A 22,295-nucleotide genomic window follows, 5' to 3' on the forward strand; every position below is an offset into this window, starting at 1 on the left:
CCCAGCATCCCCCGCGCGGCACAGCTCGGCGTCTCCCTGCGCCCCGCCGCGCTTTGCATGCTGGGATTCGTAGTGCACGCCACAGCCCTTTCCCAACCTTCCCCGTGGGTCACCGCCGAAGCGGGGAGGGGAGAAGGGCGGCAAGTCTCGCGACGTTTGGAGGCAGCTCTCGCGAGACTTCGCGGGGCCGCCGCCGGTGCGTGGCGGGTCCTGGGGGCACGCGGGGTGCGGGAGCGCGGGCACCGCGCGGCTCCCTCCGCATCTCTCCGGGGATCTCGCGGGATTTCCGGGGGAAGTCTCGCGCGATTTGGTCGGGGGGCGGCCGGGAGGGCTGAGGGGGGCTTTGCGCCGCCGCCATTTTGGTTGCTGGGTCTGTCAGTCCTCTCTGTCAGTCCGTCTGTCCCCTTTGAGTCCCCTCTGAGTCCCCTTCTCCTGCTTTGGAATGGGGAAGGCAGCCAAAAAGAGGCCTAAGGCCTCTGCACCCTCCCGGGGCAAGGGTTCGGCGGAGTCAGCCATGGCCATGGTGAGGAGCAACCCCTTCGAGGTGAAGGTCAACAGGCAGAAGTTCGACATCCTGGGCAGGAAGACCAAGAACGACGTGGGGCTGCCCGGCGTCTCGCGCTCCAAGGCCATCAAGAAGGTAAGAAAGGGTCAGAGCTGGAAAGGGAGGGCGGCAGTTGTAGGGGAAGCTGTGGAGGAGAGGCATTAGGCCTGGAGGGGAGAGGCAAATCCATCCTGTGTGGCACAAACGGGTCCTCTCCTCATCTCACCTCACCTCATGGTGCTCTGATGGTGATGGAGAGCCTGACAAAACATCCCTCCCCAGTGCACTGCACGTGGGTCATCGATGCAAGCCCTCATCACGTGTGTGGGAATGAGCCTCTCCTCAAATGTCCCTGACCCGAGCACAGCAGCACATGTGGCCAGGATGCAAATACTGTACTGGAGCACAGATAGTATTAAGCATTCGTTATCTTGGTCACATTTATAATGCTGCAGGATGTTAAGCTTCTTGATGGTGCAGTATTATTGTAATAGTAAAAGCCTGGAAGAGGAGTAGGGCCTTACTGCAGTGGGAACTGCGTAGACATGCAAAAACTACCAGTGATTTGGAAAGGTAAAATTTTCTGTAGATTTTGTTGACACTGAAAAACTATAGTTTAAAAGTTTGTTCCTGAGATTCTCTCTGATACAGATCTGGAATCTGGATATGAAAACAAAACGGAATTTGAAGCATGAATTGAAAAGAGAAGTTCTTTTAAAAAATAATGTAGCAGAAAGAAACTATCGTTTTACATGCATTGTGAGAGGTGATGCATTAAATAAAGTTTCATGAATAAAAGTAATCAATGAGAAAGGACATCAAATAACTGATCAACAAAGGTGCTTTTCCATATCCAAGGTATTAAGATATATTAATGGACTCGAGCAGCATTAAAGTTGCATGATGTATTCTGTGTAGGAAGTAAATAGAAGGTAGAACTGTCATACTGACAGCAGAAGCCAGGCTTCACTTACAGGGGTGTCTGCAAGTTTGGGATGCTCATTAGGGCTGTAGAAACCTGTTTCTGGAAACTCAGTCTTTTCCTTCACAGCAGTAGCTTGCAAGTTCATTGCACTATCAATAGCAAAGATATCAGGTTTCGTTAACGTGTTCTAAATGAACGTGGATCTTTTTGAATACTGGCACAGCCAGTATTTTCATCCTTTAGGAACTATGTAGTAATTTCAGCATGAAATTGTATTTTAGCTTTCAGCCCTCATTACTGTTTGTCTAGATTTGAGACAACTTAATAGCATTTAATGTCACATTTGAAGGTCTTTGGGTTTTAACAATGAGGTAAATCAAATGTTTGTAATGAATTAGATCACTGGCACTGAAAAGTAAGCCTGTCTTCATACTTGTGCCAGAAGTGCAGCACATACAACCTCATATAGGTCTACTAACTTGCTTTTACTTCTCTGATGCATAACCTTCCTGTGCTCAACACTAAAGCAGAGAACTAAATGTATGTACCCTCTTGTTTTTTTCATTTTTTTATGTCTTAGATGACAAAACCAGAAGAGGTTCAGCTGGCACTGCAGTTTTGTTGCTTTCTTTAATATGTTATGTACACTCTTATACTAAGCTTCAGACTGAAATTAGAATTCTTCAGAAGCAAAGTTTATTTTTTTTTATGTGACAAAAAAATTGTAAGAGTAGTTAATGACTCTGAGTATGTTGTATGAACTTCTCATCTCTTTTCATTATTCAGTTTTCACTTCTCTTTCACTGCATTCTTATCAACTAGATGATATTGCCAGGATACTGTAGAGCCTTTCTTGCCTTGGTTTTGAAAGTATTTATTCTCTTAATTTTTTAATTTAATCTCCTTTTTTTATTCTAGCGTACCCAAACGTTACTGAAAGAATATAAAGAAAAAGAAAAGACGAATGTGTTTAAAGATAAACGTTTTGGTGAATATAACACTAAAATAAGTCCAGAGGAAAAGATGATAAGACGATTCACTTTGGAAAGACAGGTAAAGTATAGCAATGGGAATTTGAAAAGAAAAAAAAAAAAAAGAAAAAGAAAAACACATTATGTTTGTAGGGTTGCCCTTAACAGAGGGTTTTGCAGGCTAATGCTTTCTATTTTAGAATTTATATGTTAGAAACTCTTATTAAAAAAAAAAAATTGTGGGGATCCAGAATTTAGACTCGTTATGATTTGGGAATTGATTTAGAAAAAAGGCAACCACCATCAAGTACAATCTGAGATTCCACTATAACTGTTGGAGAACAGTCATTTCATTTGCTGACTAGAGGAACTCTGTAACCTGCTGTCATTCTGTAATGTGAAGTGTATGTGCAGGACCAGTATTTCCACCTCATTATACTCAATCTCCAGAGTTGAGCACTGAGTAGTGCAATATCAATGTCTACTCATGCTTTCTGTAGGTTATAGGCAGTTTCATTAGGTCAGAAATGTGATAGTGAATCGTTGATGGTAATGGTATACAGATAAAACTTAAGCTTTCTTAGTTTCTCTGAGTTACTTCATTTCTACATTAGTATAAGAGAGGCATCGTGCTCCCTCAGTTAAGGTTTAAGGTATTTGAATGAAAAGATTGATCTAGTAGTGTTCTGAAAACAGCAAAGAACTGGAATGAGAATCTCCTCAATTAGCGTTGAAAGTACTGCTTTATTCATTTGTTGCCTGAAGCTAGATATCCTTTGTTACTTAATTGGTTTGCTTTACTATCCTTAGCAAAATTATGGAAAGAAAAATATTTATAACCTTAATGAAGATGAAGAATTGACTCACTATGGCCAATCTTTGGCAGAAATTGAAAAACTGAATGATATTGTTGATAGTGATAGTGACACAGAAGAAAGAGGAACGTTGTCAGGTAAGACATGTCAGCTAACATCCCACTGCTCTATGGTTTTTTGATTGTTGGTTTTGTTGGTGGTACGTTTTCATCATTTATTCTGTACTGTCCTTCACTGAGGAAGAGTATTATGTAACCGGTTGGGAAGTTTAAGCCAGTTTTGATTACTTCTTAACCACACATGGAACAGCTGTGTGGATCTTAGCAGAGGTTGAGCCGAAACAACCTTCCTGGCAAGCTTCTTTAATCTCTGGGCTTTTCAGCATTAATATGTACCGATATTTAGAGGGTGTTGGGTAGCATCTGAAGTTTAAGTTGCTTTCTTGCATTGCTGCACCTAAATGCTAGTTGGAATGTTGAAAAAACATATTACTATCTCATCCAAAATGTTTGTCATCCTAAAGTATGTGGCCAGCATCTCTGTCTTGGTATGGCTGTTCATAGGGATGGGAATAGTACATGGATGATTAAATACTTTTAATTGCTCCCATTCTCAAGTAATGGGGAGATACTGTCCCAGCAGAATCAGCACTGATGTATGGATTTGAAAAGGATTCACAATTTATTTTCTCTTCTAGCTGAGTTAACCGCTGCTCACTTTGGAGGGGGTGGAGGCCTGCTTCGTAAAAAAGCATCAAGTGGGCAGGACGATGAAGAGGAGGAAAAACCCAAATCTAGAAAGGAACTCATAGAAGAGTTGATAGCTAAATCTAAACAAGAAAAGGTGAGGTTTTAGCCTCTATACTTTTAGTATAAGTTATGCATGGTTAAGAAGGCATCGTAATCTCTGTCTTTGTGGAGTAAAATAGCGGCTTGGAAAGCAAGGTAGATAGCTGTCGAGGAAACAAGTCTGAGGTCCTTGCATAAAGCCTGTCTGCCCTTGGAGAAGTTTTAGGAAATGCATTAGATATTTACCATTCTTTTGTATCTCCAAATCTCTCCTCTTGACTTGTTTTCTGTATGCAGCCTGTGTGGCATTCAGGATAACTGTACTGTTTCTGCCACAGAGAGTTTTTTACCTTTAAAATGTTAAATATTTGAAATTATTTGCTAAAGACAGCATTTTGGCACAACAGTGCTATAAATGCTTTGTCATGTTCAGCTGAATGTAACTGATACATTTGTGATTTATTTTTCTAGCAAGTGAGGCAAAGTCAGAGAGAAAGTGCATTAGAACTCACAGAAAAGCTTGACAATGACTGGAAGGAAATCCAAACCCTTATGGCTCGCAAACCACCAAAGTCAGAAAGAAAGGACAAAGAGGTAGAAAAACCCAAGGTAAGGTTTTGGCTAGATTACTTTCTATTGTTCCAATAACTTGTGGCTTTGACTATCGTAGTGTCTGATGTGTAAGTCCAAGTTCATCACTTCACAAAATAAAATGTTGCCTGCTGTTCACACAAAAGGAATTTACACTTCTAAGACAATGTGGTTAACTGGAAGAATGTAGGGATTTATATAATTTATCTTTTTGTAATTACAAGTTGCTTTTGTTTTATATTAAATATAAGAGAGGTTGCAGGTTGAACAACAAACACTGTTAGCTGCAGGTTATTTTTAAGACAAATACATTTTACTGAAGAATAAAAATTGTTGAGAATGTTGACTTAGTTTGAACACCTTTGCAACGTTCATTGGATAAAACAGCTTTGAGTTGACAAGAAAATTTTCCTGGTTGTGACTTGGGTACCATCTTTACAAAAAAGGAATTTAAATGTTAAGCTAATGAATAAATTAGTTGTGGCCTCAAAATTTTTTCTCTCAGTGGTACATTATATTAAGAGAAATGAACTTACAAATTTAAGAATGGGAACTGTAATGTGTTGCACTGTTTTGGTTTTGTTTTTTTTTTTCTTGTCCACATTTTATATTATATTTCATTTGTTCCCTGTCAGTAGAATTCAGTTTTCAAAAGATTGAACTCATGAACAGATCTTATGTTAAAACTGATTGTAAATGGTGAACAGAATATACTGGATCAACAGGTCGAACTTTGATGTTTTGATTTTTGTTTTGAGATGCTTCATAATACGCTGAATACTCCAGTATGTTGGTAATGTGATATCCTAGGCAAAAAAAAAAATGTCATTGTACTTTTCAGCAAAGGAAAATTAGATTCCTTTGCTTCATATGAATCTCAATTTGACAATTATCAGAGGTGCAGAGTGTGAATTAGTAATGCTCTATAACATTAACATTGAATAGAAGAAAGTCATCTAGTGTCACATGGGAAGAAAAATCAGTAGAACTGAATTTTAGTATATATCACTGTATGGCTTAGTGATTTAAACATCTATCAGGAAGTCTGTATTCACAAGTCCAGTGCAATATCTGCTAGTAACTGTTCTGCCATGTACACTGCTTAAGCTTTACTGAATATCAGCATCCCTTTTTGTTTTCTTTGAGATAGACATCTGTGTAACTAATAAGATAGCAGAGACTTAGCTCATGTCTGACAGTATTTATAAAGTGAAGTGTAAACTATGAATTTATTAACTTCAGTTGCTCTTTGAGAAAATGGTGTTTTGTTAATACAAATATTTGAAATTTTTCATTTAATAAGTAATACTATTTGTACATTTTTCAGTTGTGAGTAACTTAAATGGAAGGGAATTCAGGGAGAGTTTCTGTTCAATCATTCTTTCTGTTCCTTATGTTAATACTGAGTTGAATGTTCTTGTGGCTTTCTCTGGACATGGTCTTTGCCTTATTTCATAAAGGTCTTACTTTTTAGTTATGTCTGGCAGAGGGGTGGCTGCAAAGCAGAATAATAAAACTAAGATAATAAACAACTATATAAATATTTCTTTAGCCTGATGAATATGATATGATTGTTCGAGAACTTGGATTCGAGATGAAAGCAAAACCTTCAGAAAGGATGAAGACAGAAGAAGAATTGGCAAAAGAGGAGCAGGCGCGACTCCAGAAGCTCGAGGTACACCATTTATGGTTTTAGATTGTTTTGTAACCTGTCTTTTGGGAGTGACCACTTACATTCATTGCTTGACCTTAGATTGAAAGTGGCTGTACTAAAGTGCAATTCGTCAGAGGGCGAATTCAGGAAATCTCTGTTTGTGTTTCGTTTGCAATCTGATATAAAAGACAAAAACATACAACTTAGTACATGACTAGTGAGGCTTATGAAATGAGTTGACATTTCTTCAATAAAAATACAGTATCACTTTGAATTGCCTATACATGTTTTAAATTATTCAGAGTTGAGATGCACTTCAGTAAGGGGAAATATCTTGTTGCACAGAAGTTGAATTACTGCACTGCCAAGTCACTTATTGCTTTATTCTGGTGTGGCAAGTCTTCCAGTGGTAGCATGTGTATAGCTTTGTTTTGCATAGGAATAGGGTTCTCTTGGGAAATACTGCATGCTGCTTCTGCCACGTGGAGCTCTGTGTCCTTCAGAAAGAGTGAATTAGTTGTTAAATGTTTCTCTCCTTTTTCTTTTGGGATACTGAAGACACATTTAATACTGTAGGCATGCGGTATCTTCATGTTACCTCAGAAAGCTCAGTAGCTAACAGCAAAACAGGAAGATCTTTTTCTTTTCTGTTCTTGTCTTGTTTGACAGACAGTCTAGCTGTCCATCAGACAAAAGGCAGAAGGCAGCCTGTAGCAGACAGATGGCAGGTTCTGTAGGCAGAAATGCTTTTGAAAAATGGTGTTTCAGATATTGCCCATTGAATCTATTTACAAATTCAGTGTAATGTTAAAATCCTAAGACATCATTGTGTTTACTGCAAACTTGTTACACATTGGGGAAAAGAGATAAACACTGCAGAATCATAAAATGCTTTTAGAAGCTTATGTTTTCTAGTAATGGTGCATTGTCTCATAAACCAAGCAGATAAAAAATAAATAAAATGTGAGAACATAATGCTTTTGTAAACCCAATTTAAACCCATCCATGTGAGTGTTATCACTTACATTATTGGATTAGGCTATCACATCGTACTCTGCAACAAAAATAAAGTATCATCAGCTTTTGCCCATAGTATGTCAAGTCACTGCCTTTTCTTTTCATTGGGTGGGTGGAGAATGCTAGTTAACTTTTTTTTTTTCCTCTGATTTTCTTAGCTGTAGTATTTGAGGGAGCTTCCCTTCTGGTGTAATGACATGATTCATCTAGATGGCTCACATCTGTGTATTGTATTTCTCCTAAAACACAGGCAGATCGGCTACGTCGAATGCATGGAATAGATGAACAAGAGACTAAAAAGAAACCCAGCCATGTGTCAGCTGATGATCTAGCTGATGGATTTATCCTGGACAAAGATGACAGACGTTTATTGTCTTACAAGGTAAGATTTGAAATGTCAACTTTTTCAGAATTCTCAAACAAAGGTAGGAAAATTAGTTTGGAAGTGACCTCTGGAGAACTCTGGTCCAACTTCCTGCTCAAAGCAGTCAGCTATGAAATCACCAGGTTGCTCACGGCTTTACCCAGTCTTGTCTGTTAGAAGGCTTCTGGGCTGAAGAGAAGGCCTTAGCTCTTTTAGTCTTTTATTATTATTATTATTTTTTAATTTGCACTCTATTCAGCGCAGTGTTCACAGAATTTCAGCCTGAGGATGAGTGACTTTCTCAAACAGCCCTTTCCTCTTACAAGTGAGTAGCAAGGGAATTGCTGTTGTCCTCAGATAAGAGAATGCAAATTGTGGATGTGAATTTTAATCGATAATTAAGAAAATCAGAATGGGAACAATTATTTATCTGATATGCTATTTTAAGACATAGAAATAGTTTAAAAATGTATTTTCTAACCGAGAATGCTTCTTCTTAAGTGACGAATTTTTTTTTTATATCATCTGCTAGTGTCCTTTACTTTCCTGCTGATTGTTTTAGTCCTCAGATATTACCTCTTTATGTTTCTTTAAGCTCCTTGGAAATACCCCACTGTTCTTACACCTGTATGCACATTCTGTCCCTAAAATTCCTTCTTGGCTGGCATGGCTGCCGTTTGCTGCTTGGTCAGGGTGGCCTTTAATGAAGGCTTTCCATGGTGATTCTGTTGAAGTGCTGTTACTTTATCACTGTTTTAACTGGCTCATTTTCTCTACTGGCAGGATGGAAAAATCCATATTGAAAATGAAGTGGAGGAGGAGGACAAAGAACAGGAGGAGGAGGGGGACGAGGAGGAGGGAGAAGAGGAAGGGGAAGAAGAGGAAGGTGGGAAGGAGGATAGTGAGAATGACCAAAGTGATGAAGAGTCTGCTGCTGAAGATGAGGAGGATGTTGCTGCAGACAACCACTCTGATCTTGAATCTGACCTTGAGAGTGAAGAAGAAGCTGCAGGAAATAAAGAAGAGAAGAAAGAAGAGACAACTGGAAATGAGTCACAGAATATGGAGGGACTGGATCCAAAAATGGAAGCTGCCAAAGCAGAGCTTCCTTACACATTTGCTGGTAAGCAAAGGACAGACCCGGGGATCCCTTTTGTTTTTAGGGAGTTTATAACCAGTCTCTTTCTCTCTCCTGCAGGATCTTAAATATTCCTGGTCATCTATGACGTTTTGCTTTGTAACTGTCTCCTACTATTCCAGGAGGAGTCAGTAGCTCCTGTTCTTAGTGATTAGCACTGATCATGCTGTGAGCAGTGGAAAACAGATTGGTTTTGTCCCAGAGCTGTTTCTGCTGCTTCTAGCAGCCGTAGAATTGACAAATACATGTTAGGGGTTAAAGCAGAAAGATCTGTGCTCATTTCTGAAGGCCAGCAAGCAGTACACCCAATTCAAAATGCTAGTGTTTTGCATAAGGGCATCTTAAATAGTGTTCTGTTACCTATATTTACGTGAGGAGAGGTTTCCTTCTCTAGTGTTTGGATGGGCATTTTTGTCAGAGAAAATGCTTAAAGAGGCAGGACACTGAGATGTAATCCCTGTGATATAACACTGCAGTATTTTTAAATGGAAACACTTGAAATTTAACTCTTTTTGGGTCTGTGCCTAGGAGGAAGAAGAGAGGGATGTTCCAAGCACTACACAAAACATGCGTTAATATTAAGTACCTAATACAACTAGCTCTTGTCCGAGTATAGGTTTCTCTAACAAAATTACCCATTACAAGATTGAACAATCTTTCAAACCACTTCCCTAAATGTGTTTTTTGTGTTTTTTTTCATCAAAAGGAGATAATATACATTACACATAATATACATTACACACAGCCTTTTAAATTGCATCCACATTTTGTCTTAACCAGAAAGTGGTCACATTAAAATAACTCAAAAAATGGAACCAGTTAGGATGTATTATAGCATGTTAGCTAGACTGGAAATGGCCTTTTTTTTTTTTTTTTTTTTTTTTTTTTGTACAATTGTTTTCCATCAGTGGCAAGTTTCTTACTTTTTTAATATCCTTTCATGCCAAAGTTAGTTGGATGTGAATTAAGCATGGAGCGAATTGTATTATGGCAAATTTATGGTTGAATGTATGCTTAAGTTTAATTCTGATGCATTGTGTGGGTGTCAGCATCATCATGCTCAGCCTAAGCAGAAAATACAGGATGAACTGAATCTTAATTGCTGGAAAATGTTTACCTTATTTTTTGAGTTATGTTCATAAGTTATTTCACATATATCTTGATAGGTTATTAGTGTTTAAAAGCTTGCTATTTAAAGACTGTATGGTATCCTTTTTTCTAAAAGTAACGCTTTCAAATTGGAAGTTTATTAGATGATAGCTTTAATTAAATATCCTAAGTTTGAGGTTTTGTCTTGTCAATTTTTGTTTTTACATTATAGTTCCCGAATCCTATGAGAAATTTAAGTCTTTATTGGCTGGAAGAACAATAGAGCAACAGCTTACTATTCTGGAAAGGATTCAGAAATGCAATCATCCAAGCCTTGCAGTGGGAAACAAAACAAAGTTGGAAGTATGTTTTTTATTTGTTTGTTTTGTTTTGTCTTGCATTTTAAGGTTTGAAATTAACTTTGAATTCCTTCGTAAGTTTTAGTAAGCATTTGGGTAGCAGTATAAACTATATATGCTCCTATGTTGTGGATAGCAGTAGAATCAAGGTACCACGTGTTTCTTTTCTGACTTTTGTATCACTGTTTTTCTGTGCTGTTAAAAAATACCTGCAATGAAAGAACACTGATAATTTGTAACATGCTGTGCTTCTTGCAGAAACTGTTGGGCTTCCTTTTCGACTATATTGGGGAGTTAGCAAACCTGGATTTACCAGACCTCAAAGCAATTGACAAGCTCATCCTGTAAGTAACAAATCCTGTTGACTTTTGCTACATTATGGTTTTAGGAGAAAAGCTGCATAGTGTAAGGCATTTTGAATGTAGTTTGTTTCAAACAATTCTTTTGGGATTGTAGGCAACTGGTGATTCTCTGGCTTTTTAGTGTTTTGACTCTGCTTCACCTATTCTTTGAGCTATTAATTGTACCAAGACATTTTCAAATTCTCAGAGTGTAATTTTCCATCTGTAAAATGCTTTTCATGGTTTGTGAATAAATGATATACCATGTGTGCATGCAAACTTCTGTATATGAAGTTATTTATACTGCTGATCAAGGTGCTGACAGTGTGCTGTTGCCTGTGCAACTTTACATGGGTTTCCATTCTGTAATTCACTCAGGTTTGGAACTAGATGAAAATGGAAAAAAAGAGTGTTATAGCAAGCCCATATAAATGTTCCAAAGAAACAATTTGCAGGAATTAGTCAATTTGGCATTGTAGTCTTCAAACATGTAATGGACAAAGAGAGTCAAATTTGTCTCAGAGGAATACAGCAAACCGTGATGGTCAATGGATACAAGCTGCAACAAGGGAAATTCCAATTAGATGGAAGGAAAAATTCTTCACAACGAGGGTGTTGGACATCAGAACAGGTTTCCAAGAGAGGCTGTAGAATCTCCACCCTTGAAGGTTCACAAAACTAAACAAAACTGCAAGCAACCTGAGGCAGCTTTGAAGTTAGCAATACTTGGAGCAGGGAATTGCTCAAGATGATCTCCAAAGTTCCCTTCCACCTAAAACTAGTCTGTTATTCCTAGCTAAACTTTGCAGGCTAGACAACTTCCTTTCAATTAATTATTTGTATGTAGCATGAAATAAAAAAAAAGTATATTGAAGAATAAATAGTTTTTTAAAATCTGCTATGGGCAGCTTTAGCGTGCATTGCTCTGTTACATTCATCAGTAAGAGCATTAACCTGCTGATAGTCACACATGCTGCACCTTTGTAAAAGTGTCTAAACACATTTTGTTTGCTTTAAAGAACTGGGATTTATATCTCTACAAACAATATCTCTACAAACATTTAAAAAAAATACTGAAAAGCAGATACAGGCTCCTGCCTGCACTTCCCTGTAGGCAGTATCCACGGGCCAGCAACTGGCCTAACTGTGAGTATTTTTTTCTCGTTTTAAGTAATAATTTGGTTAACTACATTGATGCCTTTCTAAGTGCTTAACATTGCCTGAGAGTATTTTAAGTAGAGAGCTGCCAAGTATTATGTGCCAGTTTACCTTTGTACAGTAGAATGAAGAGTTAGGTGATTCAGAAAGATATGCTTCGATCGTATCAAATGATTTGAGTGTGTATTTTGAAGTTTTTAATTTTTTAAATTATTTTTTTAAGGTTTAGAAACCACCAAATCAGAGATCATCTTGTAAGGCCCAATAAAAAATATATCTGTAAACCAAAAGTATTACAATAGTAATCTATACAGGGTGGCTGTTTCTCTAAAAATAATTTGCTTTGGGGAGTTTGTTATGTTAGAGAAGGAACACAAGAAATCTTCCTACAGGTGCTTAAAATCACTTTTTTGGTTAAGATCAGTGGTGTAACTTGATCATGACTTAGATTTCTTGTTAATAGGCCATTGTACAATCTCTGCCAGATGTTTCCTGAGGCAGCCAGTGGCAGTATGAAGTTTGTCCTTCGAGACGCTGCGCATGACATGGAGGAAGCAATTGAAGTCAAAGGCCGTGCAACATTTCCAGGTTTAGACATGGTAACAAACACCTGCTGCTAAGCAAATCTCTTGCTCTTTACATGAGTACAGAAATGCTAATAAATGCCAGATAATAGGAAATGCAATTCTGTATTTCAAAGCGTATAAGTTCATCTATGTCTTTTTAGGTTTCTTACATTTTAAATTGCCTCTCTGCAGACAACAAAACATTCTACAGAGTGGAAGTGGGACTTAGCAATGTTAATAAAGGGAAAAGATCTTAAAATTGCAGTTCCAGTTTACGTAGCAGAACATTCTTTGTTTTCTTGATGGCATTTCAATGGGTATTTCTAGAAAAAAGTGTTGTCAGTTAAGTCATCATTTCTTTAATTATGTTAAGTGCAAATATTTAAAAAGTATTCCATAAAAGTTCACTGTCTCCAAGGATCACAAAAATAACAGGGATAATGTTTGGATATAAAAATACAACGTATTTTTCAAAATATAAAAATACTGTATCAATATGAGTGATGCTAAATTAATGACTCAACATGAAAGGACTGACCTTTCCATCTTGTATTAGTAATATTTCAAAATTTCAGTGCCCATGCTAAATTTGAACACACTCCTAGGTAAATGGAGTTTCTAGATAAATGGCTGTTAGGGAATTGACAGGTGGAGTATATGGAAAATGAGTATTTGATTATTATAATAAAATGTTTCAAAGAGCCACCATAAGTTAGTAATCCTAAGGAAACTACTTGTTTTTGTTTCATCAAGCTGGGACAGAAATGCTGCCTAATGGAATCTGTAGGGTATTGAAAGAAAATAGACTGAAGGATTTACTTAGCTGATTTGGTTCTTACAGCTTGGACAACATTTATATTGAGTTCTTTTTTGAAGAGTCTCTATTCAGGATGTTTTACATTTTGCAGGAAACGTGTTGTAGAGAGCTTGTAATTTTTTATTTTGTCACTGTCACCCTTCAGACACCAGTGGCACTGTTGAGTTTCGTTCCATTCAGTGGACTTTTTGAGGTTTCAAGCCATCTTTGTGTTTTAGGGTAGAATTACATCACTGTCCTGTTGCCAAAGTACTTGTTTGAATGAAGGTTCCTTAGACCAGTTGGCGTTGGTAGGCTTTACACATGCCTACAGTTAATCTAATTTGATCAGGGGTGCTTAGTAACTAAACAGTTCAGGAGAATATTTATTTACAACAAAAACTTCATAGAGGAAAACAGCTGAAACAGTAGAACTTGACTTGTGTCTAGCTTACTGTGTAAATGTCCACTTAGGTCTGTTTATAGAATTACCTTGCAGCTGATGTTTAAGGTTCTTATAGTCGTGACAGGAGGTCACTCGCAGCTCTCTGACATTCCCTTCAGTAAGAGTGTACATAATTGCTGGCTAATTCTCTTGTACTTGTTACCTGCTAGTGCCCGAGGATCCTGGTTACTTAATTGTCTGTGCTGAGGACCTGTTGAAATTTGTCACAGGTCCTCTGTGGCCACTTGTTCATTTCTTTATGTGATATGAGATTGTGTGGTTGTGGGGAGCAGAACTTTATCACATCTCCTCATGGAATAAATGGTCAGTGTGGTGGGCATAGTTCTTGGTTGCTCCTCCAGCTGCCTCATTGAACTAATGCAGTGTTAGACATATAATGGATAGTCCATTTTCTCATGCAACTTAAACAGTCATCTCAGTAAATAGGTTGTGTATCGTATCAGGTATCTCAATGATTTATATCCTAATGTTTTTAGACTACTACATGACAGTTACGTATACATCACAGTTAGATATGTGTAAAATCAGTTGGGAATTACGTCTTACTATATTTTGCCTTTTTACTCTCTTTTATATGCTGTCAGCTTATTTATTTGAAAGTTACATCTCTGCTGTTTCCAACATCTGACTTCTGGCATCCAGTTGTAACTCCTGCTTTTATATACATGAGTCAGCTGCTTACTAAGGTATGTCTATGATGTTGTATCTTGGCATATTCTTCCTTGTTTCTTCCTAGGACCCCAACTATAAGTTATAACTAACTGGAACTGTTATGAATAGGCAGCTTTGTGTTGGGTATAGTCACAGATTATAACTGGAAGAAAAAGTGAAGAGAAAAAAACAGTACAGCCCAACACAAAATTCTGTCTGATAATTTTTTGAGTTGTAAAAGAATTCCGTATATGATGAACTACATAGGACTAATGGAACAGACTGAATAAAGTATAAAGGCATTCATGTGATTTCTCTTCTGTATATTGCGCTTGGTCCTACTTAAGAAAGATCTTTAATTAAAAATTGTCAGTGTTTGTTTTCTTTAAAATCCTATCTAGCACAATGCATTGCAGTGCAGTTAAAATGTGTCCTAATTTTTCTATCCAAACGTCCTGTTTATATGCTTTGAAAGTCTTGAGTTAGTTCTGTTACTGTCGCAGAACCAAGTTGCTTTCAGCCAGATGTTTCTTTTTTTCACTTCAGAAATGGATATGGGGTGTTGGAGGGCAAAAAGTAGGACTGACATGTATGAACAGGTCAGATGGCAGAAACAAATAAGTAAAAAGAACTTATTGTTTGTGATTTAGCACCTTCTAGTGGCTAAACCTCTTCTGACAGACTTTCTGCTCATTTCTGCATATACTTTTTAGTGTGTGCAAGCGAAAACCAGTATGTTTTCGTTTAAGTCCAAAGGGTATCATTTTACAGATCTTAAATGTGTACAATTTATTAAATATCCCTACTTTGGGGGGGATGCCATGTTTGTGTTGGATAGACATTTACTAAGTAATGTGATGTGCTTTTTTCTTCTTTTCTTTTTTATAGTGTCGCATCACAACGCTGCAAGATGTTATTAAAGGTTTATTTATATGCTGTTTGTTCCTGGAATACATCTCTCTCTCCAGAAGATTTGTACCAGAACTCATCAATTTTCTTGTTGGAGTACTTCACATATCACTCCCCAGAAAGCAAGCCCAGGGTGAGCTTGTTTAGAATAAATGAGTAATTATTTTTTTATATTAGGGTTTTTCTTTTAAATAATTATCTTTCACACTGAGTTTAGTATTTTGAAAAAAAGACCAAAATCATTTGCTAGGTTGGCCGTGCACAATTTTGATTCTCAGACATCTTGTTATGAATGAGATTCTCTAACGTTGGCAGGAAAGAAAGAACTGAAGTTAGTCAGAGAAATAAAGCAGCATTGCCCACCATGCAGTATTTTGACAATAGTAGTCCATGTGATTGGACTGCACTCTAATATTTGCAGTTCCAATGGGATTCTCATTGAATACCCTGCAAATAGCCTCCTTTATCTACTACTAGCCATATCACCCAGATAAGTGAGTGAAACGTAACACAGAGTTGGTATTTTTCCTTTTTATGTGTTTGACAAGGATTTGTTGTAGTTTAATAGAAGGCAGCTGTTCTCCCCAAGCGGAGGATTAGGCTGTGCCGTAACATAACTGCAAACTTAGCAGTCTGTGTAGACAACAGCAAGAATGAGGCTGCCTTTTCAATGGGATCCGTATGCTAGCAAATGATTTTTAATTGCAAGTCTTTGCCTTTCTATGATTTTTTTTTCTATTATTTTTTGGGGGGGACTCATTTCAAGCTTTAGAGTTACCCTAGATCTGAGGCTTCTTACCAAAAAGGTTAGTGACAAAAATTCACTTAGAAGAGCTTTGTCAGATCACAGTAACTAATTCATGTGCTAGTATCCCTGGGTCACTCGGAGTGTCAGCATGCACAAGGAAACTGCAGGCAGGATATTCTCAAGTGAAAAATGCAATGATTTTTTGGCAAATCCTCACAGAAGACATCTGGGATGTAATGAACTACAGGCTAAATATTACTGTGCTCATCACCTGAAGTCCTTGTGCTTAGGGTAGTCATCTGTTAGGTGAGGAAGGTTCAGCTTCTGTTGCTGCAGCATTCCAGTATGTCTTCAGTGGTACTGAGCTGTCTTGCAGCTCCCTTTTTTTCTGCTTTAGGATTTTCATGCCTTTCCATGCTGACAGTCTTTTCTTCTTGTGAATTCTTGAGCTACTAACAATCCCTTTCTCAACAAGCTTAGTGCTGCAGTTTCACCTTTATTATCTTGTGTGGCTGTACCCTGCAGACTCACCCAGCTCCTTCTCACAGCTTAGCAGTTTCCTCTGAAGTGTGAGCCAAAGTTACACAGCTGGGTTGCATCAGAGCTAAAGCCCTGGATTCTCAGAACACCGACAGCTGAACTCTTAGAAAGAGGTGGGAAGAGGTTACAGAGTGGGTGAATTACACAGCACTTAAAGTATTTTATCCTTTGTTTGCTCTCTTAGGAATATATGCGCTATAAATGTTTTGGGTACAGTTAAAACACGGCATTTTCTAAGATGAACTACTTCAAAATATTTAGGGGTGATTGATGATGTAAATTTTAACTTTTTTTTTTTTAGCTTTGTATTTCTGCTAATGTTTTTGCACTACTTAAATTTGCATGGTGTTGGTTTCTGTTAGCAGTGAGGAAAAGCTCAATAAGATATGCTAGGGAGGCACAGCATTCTTTTTCTGAGAGTTTTTCAATCAATATTGATGTTCTGAAGTTACTAAATATCCAGTCATGTTTTTAAGTATCTGTGGTGGAACTATTGCTGATAAACATGATGCTTTTGCTATCAACAGAGACTATTTTAAAATGAGCTGACAGCTAGTTCTCTGGAATGCTGATATGCTGTCAAACCAACAAAAATCTTTGGGTTCAATTTTGACAATAAGTAACATTAGCAAATAGAACTCTTTCCTATTTAGTTTTGCAAGTTTGGCCATTTCTCACGTGGAGAAACGATAGAGAATACAACTTCATGAAAGACTGAAGTACAGGTTTTGATCTGGTTTAGACTTTAAAAAAGAAAGTAGAAAAGCTGAAGGGGGAGGGAGTGGGAAAGGATTGTCTTTGTCGATAGCCTCAGCTAATGGAATTGTTAATGAAAGATGCTGTGCTCTCACAAGTAAAGCAGATAATAATAAAGTTTTGAAATAAGTTCAACTGTAAGCTTGCCAGACTTAAGGAAAAAAAATCCAGCACAGGGACTGCAAATTATTCTTTACCCTAGACATGAAACTCCACAAATGTTTCTTTCACATTGGTCTGCAAGTACCATTTGCACAGATCAGCTTATTCAACACAATGATTCTCAAGCCTTCTGTATTGCCAGCCCCGGTGTGTATTCTGCATTTACTTCGCATCTTAAAACCACTTAGTGGGAGAGAACTTTGCAGCATGCATCTGAGGGCCCTTGTCACTGTGAGAGGTCACTGGAGAGGCTCAGTGTGGTGCAGTAACTGGGAGCTTTCCCTGCTCGTGCTCACTCTGCTGCTTGCCCACTTTCCGGTCAGAGCCTTCTACTCATAACTCCAATGGAAAGTCCTGTTCTTTGCCTTTTCCTCTTAAGCATGTCCAGTGCTTCACTCTCACTGGCAGTTCAACTGTCCATCCTGTTCCCCACAGGGCAGGCATCTTCTTTAGTCTTCTCTCTCCCTGTACGTACTTAGGATTGTGCCTGTGGTCCATTATTTTAGAAGATCCTTTTACTGATAAAGGTGTTTTTTGTTTGTTTTGTTTTAAGGCAGTATGATTAAAAACTTCTTTAGATGTAATTCTGAGAACTGATTTGTTTATGATTATTATTCTTGTTTTGTAGGCTATACTGTAGTGCATCCATTCACACCACTGGGAAAAAATTTAGAACTGCTTTTGGTGTGTGATAAGAAGGATTTGGAAAGTTGGCAGAAGCAAAATTTGCCATTGAGTATTGTGACTAGATTAAAGGAAGCCAGCAGAACAGAAGTGAATCATATCAGGTATGTAAGAGTAAGAGCAGTGAGATGTTCTGCTTTATTTTTATGCATAGGAAATATTAATCTTCTGTCAGAACATTACACAGAGCGTTTGTTGGAGTGCTCAGCCCTTCCATTCCTTTTCTGTAGAGCTGTGGATTGATGAAATGATGCAGAAACAGAGGACATGCTCAGAACTTTGAACTGTCATACTCTTCTGAAGCAAATACTGTATTTACATTCAAATACCATGTTAGAAAAGACGCTGAAGTAATCAAATCCTAAAGTCAGAAAAGACTGCAATTAAATATGTTCATTAAGCATGTCTGACTTTTTTTTTTTTTTACCTTGTGCATCTGTTACACCATAATTTATTTCAGGGATGAGTAAGGATTTTGTTACAAAATTTAATAATAAAAATTACTAATTCTATTTTGAAGTGTGACACTTCTAGAACCAGTATAAAAACCTATTACTCAAGCAGCAGACACAGCATTGGCTTGTGCTCTGTGAGCTGACATAAAGATTTGTTGCTAATGGATTTCTTGGGTATTTGCTTGCAATAAAAGTGAAATTTTAGTCTGAATTGACAACCAGGAACAGCCTTGTAACTGGCTGTGTTAGGCAGTCCTAATAATAGACACTGCTTATGCTGCCAAATTTAATTAATATAATTAATGTTATTCAAAAACCCAGTACAGTTTTTGCAAGTGAAATTTTTGTATTCTTTTGTACATCAACAGGTTATCGTGTCTAGCCCTGTGTTTTGATCTCATTAAAAGATGTGCAGTTCTGTATGAGTCTATACCATCATTCCATGAAATAATGCATCCTGTCAAAATACTTCTTACACAACATATGCCAGTGAATGAATATCCTGAAAAAATGCAGGTATGTGTTCCTTAACAATAAAATTCTTAAGCAGAATTGACTTAAGCAGAATAGCAGAAATGTCCCCTCCTCAACAGTCATCACAACATGACCTTGGAGAATAAGATTTTGTAATACAGGTGATGCAAAATGGCCTATTTTTTTTGCCATCAAAATAAAATTAACAGTCAACCTTAGAATGACTCTGAAAGGCAGGCTCTTGAATTTAGCTTGCTTTAGTCTTGCTTATTCCTCTGTTAGGTGAAACTGTTTGCAGACCTTTCTTATTGTCCATGTTACCATCTAACTAGAATTCCTAAAGTGTTTAAAATTATCCAGCCTAGAAGGGTTGCAGCATTTCAGTGTTAGCGGTCTCCTAAAGAAAAGTAATCATTTCACTCGGAAGAAGAACATGTGGGGAGGACATTAGTTCTGATTAAATTTACCATAGGTTGTGAATTATGGTGTCTCTGAAACACTTCTAAAGTTGTAATTTGATTTGCATTTCCAGGAATGGTATCACGGTGCTCTGAAAGAGCTGGAGAGCAAAGTAAAGCTCTATACTCCACTGATCTGTGAGAAAAAGAAGCCAGTGCCATTGAAACAGTATACGCCTAAGATTGTGAAAGTGTAAGTAAAGCAATGCTTAGTGCAAAAGAAAAAGTGTATGTAAACATTGAGATTTTCAGTAGACTAAACAGATTTGGAAAACAGGACATAAACCAGCTAACTGTTTCTTTGTTGCATTTTATGCGCAAACTGAAAAGGACCAGCTACTTGGGTGGTAGGAAGGGAAAGAAGAAGGAAGGAGGAATTGTAAGAAAGAGAGCAAAGATTATCTTGAGGGAAAAAAATAGCACTGGAAATCAGCTCTTGCCCATATAATCGGTTAAAAATTAATAAATTTCCAGTTGAGAAGGGGTTGTTGTTATCTGATATTTTACCATGTGCTCTGTAAAAGCACATCTCAAGAACAACAGTGAGTTGTTCGTAAAAATCATACTGAAATATATAAAGGTAAAGATGGGTGGTGAAATTTTGAGGGTTTTATCACTGGTGCAGTAGATCAGGCAGAATATTCCTGTGCTCTGTATCACGGAATATAACAAATAGTGTGTCAGATTAAGCATTCCTTTAGGCCTACTTGATTGCCCTGTTCCTCATTCCCAAGCAATTTTCTACCTTTCAACAGTAGCAATGACAAAAAACATGCAGCTTTTTTCTTTTTATAGACCTCACAGTGATCATGTGCATTTTTATATTCTGGTTTGGAATTAAATAACGCTAATTTCCTTTTGTAGATAATAGAACTGTGTTCTGATTCAGGAAGTCTGCCGTATATTGGCTGCTGACTCATTTAAGCCTGTTTGTTATCTACAAGGGCATAACTGCGTCTTATTATACTAATTTAAGAGGACAGCCTTCCTCTGCCATACACATTTATCACCAAGTTAACTGATGAAACCATTTCTTCAGAATTCATCTGTAGAGGAAGTCTGCAAAAACTTAAGATACATTGGGAGATTCCATCTTTCTTCAGACATCTTTTATTTATCTGCTTTAGTTTTTTCATTTTTTCTTTAACAAAATGCAGGCTACGTATGGGGGGATTGAAGCGTATCTGCTTTCTGGAAAATGTTATCTGCTTGTCATCTGCATGATGATGACATGCGGTTAGAAAGTCTGGTGAGCATTTTTCCAGTATGTTCACTTGGGCAGCTTCTTATTTTGCAAGTTCATTACATAATATGCAGGAATAAAAATACAGTTAGTGTTCGGACAAAAATTCACTCCTTATATACATAAAGTCCTTTTTGGTAAGGTGTTCTGTGCTCACTTATACACATTTTCATTTCAGTTTAGAGTTTGGAAGAAAGCAGGGATGCACAAAGAAGGAGCAAGAAAGAAAGCGGTTGATTCACAAGCATAAACGTGAATTTAAGGGAGCTGTTCGTGAGATTCGGAAGGATAACCAGTTTCTGGCTAGAATGCAACTTTCAGAAATCATGGAGAGGTAATGTAGCCTTTTCTTCAGCACCAGTTTGAGTTGTTCTACTGTCCATTTCTTTGCTGTGTGACGAGACTGACACGAATGATCAACAATACAAAGCTTACTTATTTAAATAAATAAAAGTTGGCAATTTAGGGAAAATGGGTATTTTTGTTAGAGATTGTATTAACTTTCAACTTTGCAGTTTCATTTCTCTAGTTAAGAACATGCAGAAAGTTGTCATTTAAAGTGTATGTCAATGAAATTTAAGATTTGTGTTTTTTTTTATAAATTAATGATTACAATCTAAATGTTCTTACTTACTTTCCCTAATATAATCTCCCTGAAATTTTTAACATGTTCATTGTTTGCTTTACAGAGATTCAGCCAGAAAGAGAAAAGTGAAAGAGCTTCTTAGTAGCCTTGCTACACAGGAGGGTGAATGGAAAGCAATGAAAAGGAAAAAAATGAAGAATTAATTTGGACTATCTACGGACAGAAAGTTTGTTTTTACTGACATATAAAATAACCCAATTCTATGGCTTTTGCACAGATTTTAATTGCATTTATTGGATGTATTCCTTTCAAGGAAAACAACATTGTCAGATCTGTCTGAAAAAGTGAACCTGCTTATTGGATAAATCCACAGGTTTTCGTAAGAAAAAAATAAAACAACGTTTTTGTGTGGTATGCTTCTGTTTATTTTAGCAACAGAATATTTGGGTAAGTAATTAGAATTCTCAAGAGTGTGTAAGCAAGCTTTAGACTATTTTGAACAAAAAAAAAGTGTAAAACTCCTTTGGTATTTCTTTAATATAATAATAACTGCAAGCAGCTCACATAATGGTAGTATACTTGTAACTTCAGCAGTAACATTTTAATTAGTCTGTAGCATTGGGATATTCTATTGCTTGGGTTTGGTGGACTAATGGCGTTGGTTTCAAGCAGAAGTCCTTTGTTGAAGTCCTTTGTTGAAGTACATCCATTTTTGTCTTCAGTAATTTTGGGATCACGTTTAGCTCTGAAATTCTGAATAATCTAGGTCAGTTCACTTTTTCAGCATAAGCATAACAATCTGATTTAAGATGTCAGTCGCATCTTTAATTCTCTTCCACTTATTTTATCACATATGTCTAATTACTGAGAACTGCCCAGCACGACTGTGGTAAATATCTGCTCCTTGGGTAGAGCCAATAAATACTTCTAATGCTTTTTTTTTTTTTAAATAATACTATATTTGTGAGTAAACATTAAATAACTGATGTTGTTTTTTCAGTTCAAAGTGCTGGTCTAAACTAGGTTATGATTGAGGCATCTGTTGTT

The 22,295-nt window shown here is 37.3% G+C and overlaps 1 protein-coding gene across 1 annotated transcript; it reads left to right on the forward strand.

The window, feature by feature from the left end:
- Window positions 1-198: 198 nt before the first annotated feature.
- NOP14 (NOP14 nucleolar protein) lies at window positions 199-21,681 on the forward strand. Its single transcript, XM_084285459.1, has 18 exons — window positions 199-640; window positions 2,388-2,522; window positions 3,251-3,392; window positions 3,953-4,098; window positions 4,515-4,652; window positions 6,187-6,309; window positions 7,556-7,687; window positions 8,453-8,792; window positions 10,129-10,259; window positions 10,514-10,599; window positions 12,218-12,353; window positions 14,167-14,268; window positions 15,122-15,275; window positions 17,977-18,136; window positions 18,856-19,003; window positions 19,494-19,612; window positions 20,841-20,996; window positions 21,352-21,681. The coding sequence occupies exons 1-18, from the start codon at window positions 443-445 to the stop codon at window positions 21,449-21,451; spliced, it is 2,646 nt and encodes an 881-aa protein (XP_084141585.1). The 5' UTR covers window positions 199-442; the 3' UTR covers window positions 21,452-21,681.
- Window positions 21,682-22,295: the final 614 nt, after the last annotated feature.

Source organism: Netta rufina (genome assembly GCF_964035555.1).
Source record: "Netta rufina genome assembly, chromosome: 4".
Lineage (NCBI taxonomy): Eukaryota > Metazoa > Chordata > Aves > Anseriformes > Anatidae > Netta > Netta rufina.